This window comes from Myotis daubentonii, chromosome X, assembly GCF_963259705.1.
Source record: "Myotis daubentonii chromosome X, mMyoDau2.1, whole genome shotgun sequence".
In the NCBI taxonomy this organism is placed as follows: domain Eukaryota; kingdom Metazoa; phylum Chordata; class Mammalia; order Chiroptera; family Vespertilionidae; genus Myotis; species Myotis daubentonii.
In genome coordinates, this window is record NC_081861.1 from 7,016,276 (window position 1) to 7,027,291 (window position 11,016).

At 41.2% G+C, this 11,016-nt stretch overlaps 1 protein-coding gene across 1 annotated transcript; it reads left to right on the top strand.

The window, feature by feature from the left end:
* The first annotated feature begins 1,189 nt into the window (after positions 1–1,189).
* LOC132224746 (protein FAM156A/FAM156B-like) lies at positions 1,190–1,786 on the top strand. Its single transcript, XM_059679850.1, has one exon. It carries the CDS (start codon positions 1,190–1,192, stop codon positions 1,784–1,786), a length of 597 nt encoding a protein of 198 aa, XP_059535833.1.
* Positions 1,787–11,016: the final 9,230 nt, after the last annotated feature.

The following is an 11,016-nucleotide window of genomic DNA, read 5'->3' on the forward strand; positions in this document are numbered from 1 at the left end:
CTCCCTCTGATCGCTTGCTCCACCCCCTGCCCAAGCCTGACGCCTCTGACCCAGGCTTCAGGCCTGGGCAGGGGACCCCCAGCTCCCTGCGGTTGCAGGCTCCGCCCCTGCCCAGGCCTAACGCCTCTGGCCTAGGCGTCCGGCCCGGGCAGCGGGGACCTGCAGTGGCACCAGGGGCGCCGCGATCGCACGGGCTCCACCCCTGCCCCTGCAGGACACCTCTGGCTGAGGCGTCCGGCCCAGGCAGCAGGGACCCGCAGCTGCAGCGGCCCCACGATCGTGGGCTTCGCTTTAGGCCCAGGCAAGGGACCCCTAGCTCCTGGGACTGCCAGCTTCGACCATGCCCAGCTCCCATCGCTGGCTCCACCCCTACTTCCTGCTATCACTGGCCAGGGCGGCAAAGGCGCCTGATTCTCAGATCATGGCTGGGGGGCAGGGCAAAGGCGGCCCCAGGGCCGCCTTTGCCCTGCCCCCCAGCTCTTAGCTCCCCCCTGGGTTTCCGATCACTGTCAGTGGCAGGGGGCTTCTTCCTGCTTTCCCTTTCGCGTCCCTGCATTGTGCCTACATATGCAAATTAACCGCCATCTTGTTGGCAGTTAACTGCCAATCTTAGATGGCAGTTAATTTGCATATAGCCCTGATTAGCCAATGAAAAGGGTAGCGTCGTACGCCAATTACCATTTTTCTCTTTTATTAGTGTAGATTGTATCTACTTCTAGAATCAGCCATTTCTCACTAGAGCCCTGGTATCATGTATTAAAGAATGACATAAAGAAACCAAGACCTGGGTGCTAGGTGTGCTTGCAAACAAAACTCTTTAAGACATAGGATACTAATTGGAAAACTTGTGTATTTTTGGCTTCCATGTCTGCAGGAGGGGAGCAGAGCCTGGGAAAAGGAAGTCACTGTAATATGGCTTTCATAGTATGTTTAATCATTAACATGCTTCACTACCATTGCTATCATTTCCATTGATGGCATAAAGATATTTTTCTGCTTTAAAAAAAATACTGTTTTGTGACTCTCCTTGCTCTTTCTTCTCCTTCTACCTTTTTTTTTTTTTTTCAGTTTGACAACATTTGGCTGCAGTCATTTTCTCACTAAATTCAAGCAATTTGAGAACCACGAGCTTCACTTTCCTGTACAGCCCTGAGATTTAAGAGTAGCTACAAACTGAGATTTCACCTCCATGGATCCATCAGAGAGAATTACCAAAACTTTTGGTTCAGATTCATCACTGAATTCACTGGAAGACATATCCCAGGAAGGTGCATCAACCTCTCAACCATCCTCTGAAGCGGAAACCCTGGATCGCTTTAACTTCAACAACCGTCCTGATATCAACTACCGCATCTCTAGACCAGAGGGGCTGTTTCAACAGCAATACGGAGATGAGATGACTGAACAAGAGGGTCAGGGAGAAAGGTCAGCATTTTCTGACTGGAAAAAGGCCTACACAGAGAATATGAAACCGAAAGCTCTCCCTTACACAACACCTTACCAGGTTCAAAGGAAAGGAAAAATATCTTCCTTTGGTAGATATCAGAAAAAATGTCAATGTCATTACTGCGAGACCCAAAAGGAGGCTCTTTCTGGTAAGACAGAAGGGCAGGATCCACCTTCTTGGAAAACACTAGTAGAGGGATTTACCAACTTGAATTTTAAGACTGATACCAATCAAGCCTGCGCTCCATCAAATGAGCAGCCACAAGACTTGGAAAAAGAGAAGAGCCACCAAGAGGGAGAGAAGAAAAACAAAAGAATTCCTCCAAGGAACCGAAAATGATTGAAATAAAGCAAAATTCTCATCCCCCTGTGATGAGATCTGACTGATTCAGAGATGTGTGATTATTGACTTTTAGCCAATTCCTTGGGTAGAATATTGGGGGACCAAACAAATTAGCAAGCAACAGCATTCTTCCAATGAGTTTAGGGCCACCCTGTTTCATTCTGAGAGGATCTGCCCTGTAGCTAGAAAGATGGATAAACAATGGTTCTTAACTTCCTATTATTTTCACAATGCAAACTGTTTTTCCCTCTTCTTGGGTCACTTCTCCCTTTTTCTGTTGGCAATAAGGTATTAAGGACCCATGTAGTATAAAAGTTTTGCTGGTTGCAAAGTGCTTTTGTTCTGTTTTATTACTGATTACAACAAAACACACTATGATAAAATGCATGTGTATTTTAGAATTCTGAAATTAACAATGAGATGAGTTCCCCTTTTAAGAGTTTGAATCAAAAGAATGTTTTGAAAAGGGATGTGTGAATGGAACTTGTGGGTTCACATCAAACTTCTTGTAGAAAACATACTTATTATGAGGTAAGTATAAGAAGAGATTTTATGCTCCTTTACAATTGAGTATTAATCTCCTCCCTGAAGCAAAACTCTAATATGTTGTGTCAATAGTCCACACCAAATACCTATGTATACATAAAAATAATATCTTTCAAAGTCAGATATTTCATTCAATATTGCCTGGCTTATATTTTGTCAAGGGGCACTACACCTGTAGATTTAGAATAAGGGTATAGAAAATAGGTGTGTTTTTCTTTAACACATCTGTATTACTTTTTGGGTACCATAGTCAGGAGGGCATGTGGAGCCATCATATAATTGGATGGACCAATTCTTCCATGTAGGTAGCAATGGGAAACAGAATATCCAGCCCATGATGTGAGCATCTGCCTGATCTGTCACTACCACTGGTTTAGTACTCTATGATACATTCTTTGCTCTCTGGTGCCCCTTATGTGTTTAGTACAACCAGCAAGACCATTTCAGCTATAGGGATGAAGTGAATCAGGGTAACGTTTATATTTCTCCCAGAATATGGCAGAGATTAGATATGTATTTGGCTCTTCATGATATTAAATTGCATTCCTATAGAATTTTCCCACCACAGATCATAGCATTCTGCTAATGAAAAGTAGGGTTATCTCTGGAACAAAATGTTTTCTTATGCAATCTTCATTGGTGTGACACAGTAAAAAATAAATAAATAAAAAAATGACAGGGGAGAACCAAGATGGCGGCGATATAGGCAGACGTGTCCCAGGTCGTGTCCCGGAGCAAATGGAGCGAGCAGCTGTAGCTAGTAACACTCACACTGAATTGGCGAAATTGCTCAGCTGGTGAGAGGGTTTACAGCCGGGAAGAGCAGAACTCCCCTGGTAAGGTAAAAAAAAAACCAGGGATTTGGGCAGGAAAGTTTGCCAGACCTCTGAGCCCAGAGAGTCGGAGGGAGACCGCGTGGCAGACAGCCGCGTCCCTTGGGACAGGCACAGCCCCTGACGGGGGAAAGGAGAACCGCGGGATTCCTGGCGCCGCCAGGGAAATTGAAAGCTGGGTTCTGTGATCACGGAGGACTGAGCCTAAAGGGGGCAGCCTGAAGAGCTGACCTGACCATGCAGTCCCGGTAAGAGAAGAAGCTTACAGAAACCAAGCCTTCCCCGTTTCCGCGGCCGGCATTTGTTTGTTTGTTTTCACTGAATCCTGTTCATGGGACATCTCGGATACAGACACTCACCTGTGCTGAAGAGAGGGAGAGTGTGCTGAGGAGTGGAATCTGGGGAGAGACTGGGGAAAGAGGGGGAGCCGGGAGAGGTGGTAGTGAATTGAGTGCTGAGACACCCCAGAGCCCGGGGCTGGGGCAGCCACCCGCTCCTGAGAGGGAGTCTCCTCCCCCCAGCCCCCAGGCAAGGAGCACAGCCACACCCAGATTCCACCCTGTACGAGATCAAGGATTAAGATAACCTGATCAGTCCCTGGGAGTTAACAGGGTCTGGCCTATAGAGGGATTTTCAATCCCAGCAACAACATAGCTGGTAACTAACTATTACGCAGTCAGCTCTGGGCAGTGAACTTCCACTGGACAGAGAGGCCCTATAGCCTCAGAGGCCAACCCCAGAACACTGCCACCCAGAGGCTGACCCACAAACTGACTCTTTGCTAAACACAAAATAAGGCAGTCTGGGAAATAAATGCGGCATGCTTTAAAATAAGGACTGTGGTTTACAACACAGAGGAACAGTATATCGCAGGGAAACTCAACACTCTCCTGAATACCTGGAAGGTCTAAGGCGAGCCACACTGAAGAATAGAAGAAACGAAGGACCTTCACTACTGCAATTTTTTTTTTCTTTTTTCACTTTTTAACTAAGAAACCAATTTTTTTTCATTCTTTTTTTTTCTGTTCTTTTTTTTTCTTTTTCTTTTTTTCTTTCTTTTCTTCTTTTTCCATCACCTGATTTTACCCTTTTAATTACTACCTTCTTATTTTTAACCAGTATTATTACTGCTACCATTTTACCATTTTTTAAAGTGCCATTTTATTTTTTTCTTTATTTTATTTTGGGATTAGTGTTCACCATTCTATTTTCATCGTTATATTATTGGTTGTTTCTAGTTTGCATTCATATCCAGGGATCTGTTGCTGGAATTTGTTGGGATTAATGGCTGTTCTATAGGAGTATTCTCCTCATATAAAAAGTCTCTTCCCTCTTCCACTTCATTCTCTCTTTTCGCTCTTTTTTTTTTTTTTTCGTTTCTCGCTTTTATTTTCCCCCTTCCTTTTTCCCAATTTCACTTTTGCACTCCCTTTTTTTGGTCCCTACTTTTCTTTTCCTTTTTCTCTTTTATCTTTTTCTCTTCCTTCTTCCTTATCCCCTAATTCTCTTAATTCAGGTGGTCACCTTTAATTGGGGTTATTAATATCATGAATATATTTGTGTATAGTGCCTGGTACGTGGTGCCTTGTTGTGTTGTATTTTGTGCCTTTAAATCAACGCAGCAGATCCAAGCAACAGCAACCTCCTGAGCACCTCATCCTCTGCTGAGGAACAGCAGCTGTACGTGAAACCTCGCCCCACCAGCCGGAAGAGCCACCACAGCTCTGAACAGCACCCACCAGAGGAGCTGCTGACAACTGAAGAGCAGCTGCTACCGCAACCGCCCGAAGAGCAACCACAGACCAAGGAGTCACTGCCACCAAGGGAGCAACCACTGAACAACTCAACGTCTAGATATGTCAGTGAGATCAAACATGGGTAGACAAAGAAACCCCCAAAGGAAAGAGAAGGAGGACTCTCCAGAAAAGCAGCTAAGTAATACAGAGGCATGCAACATGACAGATAAAGAATTCAGAATAAGGATCCTAGAGTGCATAAACTGGATGGAGGAAAAAATCGACAACCTCTGCAAGAAGCAAGAAGAAACAGATGAAAAAATTTATAACATATGGAAGAAGCTAGAAGAAACAGATGAAAAAATCAACAACCTAAGTAAGACCCAAGAAGAAATGAAGAGTGATATAGCTGCAATGAAAAACTCCATTGAAAGTATCAACAGTAGACTAGGAGAAGCGGAGGACCGAATAAGTGAATTAGAAGACAAGGAAGCAAAACACACCCAAAATGTACTGCAATTGGAGAAAAAAATTAAAAGACAGGAGGAGAGCCTAAGGGAGCTTTGGGACAACATGAAACGAAACAACATACGAATAATAGGAGTACCAGAACAACAGAAGGATGAACAAGGATTAGAAAACCTACTCGAAGAAATAATATCAGAAAACTTTCCTGAGGTGGGGAAGAAAAAAGTCACACAAGCCCAGAGAGTCCCAAACAAGGTGAACCCGAAAAGACCCACACCAAGACACATCATAATCACCATGGCAAATGTTCAGGACAAAGAGAGAATCTTACAGGCTGCAAGAGAGAGACGGAAAGTTACATACAAGGGATCTCCCATTAGATTGTCAAATGACTTCTCAACAGAAACACATCAGGCCAGAAAAGAATGGAAGGAAATTTACAAAGTGATGCAAAGCAAAGGACTGAATCCAAGAATACTCTATCCAGCAAGGCTATCATTCAAACTTGAAGGGGAAATAAGAAGCTTCACAGACAAAAAAAGACTAAGGGAGTTTGTCACCACCAAGCCAGCAATGCAAGGAATGCTAAAGGGACTGGTATAAAAATAAGAAATAAAAAGCTCAGAAAGAAAACAGCCACACAAAAAAAGAAATGGCTACAAACAAGTACCTTTCAATAATAACTTTAAACGTAAACGGACTAAATGCTCCAACCAAAAGACATCGAGTGGCTGATTGGATAAAAAAAACATGACCCATACATCTGCTGTCTACAAGAAACCCACCTCATTAGAAGGGACTCACACAGACTGAAAGTGAAAGGATGGAAAAATATCTTTCAGGCAAATGGAAAGGAAAAGAAAGCTGGGGTAGCAATACTTATATCGGACAAAATAGACCTCAAAGTGAAGGCCTTAACAAGAGATAAGGAAGGCCACTTCATAATACTAAAGGGATCAATACAACAAGAAGATATAACCCTGGTAAACATATACGCACCCAATGTAGAAGCACCCAAATTCATAAAAAAAACTCCTGGAAAATATCAAAGGAGAGATCGACAACCATACAATCATAGTAGGGGACTTTAATACACCATTGACAGCACTGGATAAGTCCTATAGACAAACAATCAGCAAAGATACAGCAATCCTAAATGACTCACTAGATCAGATGGACTTAATAGACATCTTCAGAACACTTCACCCCAAAGCCAGAGAATATACGTTCTTCTCAGGTGCTCATGGGACATATTCAAAAATAGACCACATATTGGGTCACAAGCAAAGTATCCCCAAATTCAAGAAGATTGAAATCATAAAAAGCATCTTCGCAGACCACGATGGCATAATATTAGAAATAAACTACAATAAAAACAACCCAAAATACTCAAACACCTGGAAGCTGAATAGCATGCTATTAAATATTGATTGGGTTACCAATGAGATCAAAGAAGAAATTAAAAACATCCTGGAAACTAATGACAATGAAAACACAACAATCCAAAACCTATGGGACACATTGAAAGCAGTCCTGAGAGGGAAGTTTATAGCTCTACAGGCCTATCTCAAAAAACAAGAAAAAATGGTAGTAAATCATCTAACTCTACAACTCAAAGAATTAGAAAGAGAGCAACAAGAAAACCCCAGAGTGAGCAGAAGGAAGGAGATAATAAAGATTAGAGCAGAAATAAATGACATAGAGACCAAAAAAACAATACAGAAAATCAATGAAACCAAGAGCTGGTTCTTTGAAAGGATAAACAAGATTGATAAACCTCTAGCCAGACTCACCAAGAAGCAGAGAGAGAGGACCCAAATAAATAAAATCAGAAATGATAGAGGCGAAATAACAACAGACCCCACAGAAATACAAATGATTGTTAAAAAATACTATGGACAGCTTTACTCCAACAAACTAGACAACCTGGAGGAAATGGACAAATTCCTAGAAAAATACAGCATTCCAAAACTCAATCAGGAAGAATCTAAAAATCTCAACAGGCCAATAACTATGGAAGAAATGAAGCAGTCATCAAAAAGCTTCCATCAAACAAAAGCCCAGGACCAGACGGCTTCACAGGGGAGTTTTACCAAACATTCAAGGAAGAACTAAAACCTATCCTCCTCAGACTACTACAAAAGATTCAAGAGGAAGGAACACTTCCAAGCTCATTCTATGAAGCCAGCATCACCCTAATACCAAAACCAGGTAAAGACAACACAATGAAAGAGAATTACAGGCCAATATCCCTCATGAACATAGATGCCAAAGTCCTCAGCAAAATCTTGGCAAGTCGGATCCAGCAGTACATCAGAAAGATCATACACTATGACCGAGTGGGATTTATCCCAGGGATGCAAGGATGGTACAATATCCGCAAATCAATAAACGTGATACATCACATAAACAAATTGAAAGAAAAAAACCACATGGTCATATCAATTGATGCAGAAAAAGCGTTTGACAAAATTCAGCACCCATTTTTGATAAAAACTCTCAGCAAGGTGGGAGTGGAGGGATCATACCTCAACATAATGAAAGCCATATATGATAGGCCCACAGCCAACATCATACTCAACGGACAAAAACTAACACCATTTCCCCTAGGAACGGGAACGGGACAGGGATGCCCCCTCTCACCACTCCTGTTCAGCATAGTGCTGGAAGTGTTGGCCATTGCAATTCGGCAAGAGGAAGAAGTAAAAGGCATCCAAATTGGAAAAGAGGAAGTAAAACTGTCCTTATTTGCAGACGACATGATATTATACATACAAAACCCTAGAGATTCCATCAAAAAGCTACTAGACTTAATACATGAATTTGGCAATGTAGCAGGATACAAAATTAACGCCAAGAAATCTGAGGCATTTCTATACACCAATAGTGAACTTTCAGAAAGAGAGATTATAAAAACAATCCCGTTTACCATTGCACCGAAAAAACTAAGCTACCTAGGAATAAACTTAACTAAAGAGGTAAAAGACCTCTACTCAGAAAACTACAGGACGTTGAAAAAAGACATAGAGGAAGACATAAACAGATGGAAGAACATACCGTGTTCATGGATTGGTAGAATCAACATCATTAAAATGTCCATACTACCCAAAGCAATCTATAAATTCAACGCACTTCCCATTAAAGTACCAACAGCATACTTCAGAGATCTAGAACGAACTTTCCAAAAATTCATCTGGAATAAAAAAAGACCCCGAATAGCTGCAGCAATCCTGAAAAAGAACAAAGTAGGTGGGATCTCAATACCAGATATCAAGTTGTATTACAAAGCCACTGTTCTCAAAACTGCCTGGTACTGGCACAAGAATAGGCATATAGATCAATGGAATAGAATAGAGAGCCCAGAAATCGGCCCGAACCAATATGCTCAATTAATATTTGACAAAGGAGGAAAGAACATACAATGGAGCCAAGATAGTCTCTTCAATAAATGGTGTTGGGAAAATTGGACAGATATATGCAAGAAAATGAAACTAGACCACCAACTTACACCATACACAAAAATAAACTCAAAATGGATAAAGGACTTAAATGTACGACGGGAAACCATAAAAATTCTAGAAGAATCCAAAGGCAACAAAATCTCAGACATATGCCGAAGCAATTTCTTCACTGATACAGCTCCTAGGGCACTTGAAACTAAAGAAAAAATGAACAAATGGGACTACATCAAAATAAAAAGCTTCTGCACAGCAAAAGAAACCATCAACAAAACAACGAGAAAACCCACTGTGTGGGAAAACATATTTGCCAATGACATATCTGATAAGGGCCTAATCTCCAAAATTTATAGGGAACTCATACAACTTAACAAAAGAAAGATAAACAATCCAATCAAAAAATGGGCAAAGGACCTAAATAGACACCTTTCAAAAGAGGACATCCAGAAAGCCAAGAGACATATGAAAACATGCTCAAAGTCACTAATCATCCGAGAGATGCAAATCAAAACAGCAATGAGGTACCATCTCACACCTGTCAGACTGGCTATCATCAACAAATCAACAAACGACAAGTGCTGGAGAGGATGTGGAGAAAAAGGAACACTTGTGCACTGCTGGTGGGAATGCAGACTGGTCCAGCCACTATGGAAGACAGTATGGAGTTTCCTTAAAAAACTGAAAATGGAACTCCCATTTGACCCTGTGATCCCACTTCTAGGAATATATCCCAAGAAACCAGAAACACCAATCAGAAAGGATATATGCACCCCTATGTTCATAGCAGCACAATTCACCATAGCTAAGATCTGGAAACAGCCTAAGTGCCCATCAGTAGATGAATGGATTAGAAAACTGTGGTACATCTACACGATGGAATACTATGCTGCTCTAAAAAGGAAGGAACTCTTACCATTTGCAACGTCATGGATGGAACTGGAGAGCATTATGCTGAGTGAAATAAGCCAGTCAATAAAGGAAAAATACCACATGATCTCACTCATTCATGGACAATAGAGACCATTATAAACTTTTGAACAATAATAGATACAGAGGCAGAGCTGCCTCAAACAGATTGTCAAACTGCAGCGGGAAGGCCGGGGAGGGTTGGGGGGCAGGAGGTAGGGGGGTAAGAGATCAACCAAAGGACTTGTATGCATGCATATAAGCATAACCAATGGACATAAGACACTGGGTGATAGGGGAGGCTAGGGGACTGTCTAGGGCGGGGGGATAAAATGGATACATATGTAATACCCTTTGTAATACTTTAAGCAATAAAAAAAAAACAGGAAAATCACTTATTGAAGACACACACACACACGATTTTTAAATATACCAGCAATATGTCATTGCATTTGCCCATCTCAACACTCAACTGCCCACCACAGAGCTGCATGAATCTTTCCTGAGGACACTCACCGATTTATTGACTCTTTCCTACTAGAAAGCTTTGCATTCTCTAAATCCTGATATTTGAGCAAGTTCTGGCCTTCTCCAGGTTATTTGTAAAAGTGTTAAGTAAGCCTAGAGCTAATATCAATCTCTGAAGAAACCTAGCCCTTAAACTTTTCAACCTTTTCTTAGAACTGTTTGTTTTCCTTTCCTAAGATCTTTAACCATAATTAATCCTTTCATCTAATCTTAGAAAATGAAGACTCATGTTTATTTTCTCTTTTGGTTATAGCAGTTACATTTTTACATACCTTGAAGAAGAAAGACAATAGATAACCTTCAGGCATTCTTAGCTTTAAAATCTTCATTTGTCAGAGGAGAAGATGCCTTATCCTTCTAACTAGATAGCTTCCTGTCACCTAACACAATACACTAAAGAATGAACTATTTATATATATTTTAAATATCCATGCTTAACTCATTAATTGTGGTTATTTTAAATCTTTGAAGCAGAAAACAAAATGTAAGATATTTGAAAATGAATAACTGCATTGGTTTTCTTGCTAGATGTGGAAAACCTGTTGTTTAAAAAATGTATGCCAATAGAGCGTGATCATACTCGAGAGGCTGAAAACCAACCTCAAAACACACACACCCCTTCCCTGACTCTTCACACTACATATTTAGTGGCACATTTATAACAAGGCAGGACACGACTTCACTCTTAGAACGCTCTTAGAACCTTTTTTTTTTTTTAAATTAACAACAGCAGTAAAACTAAAGTTAATTTT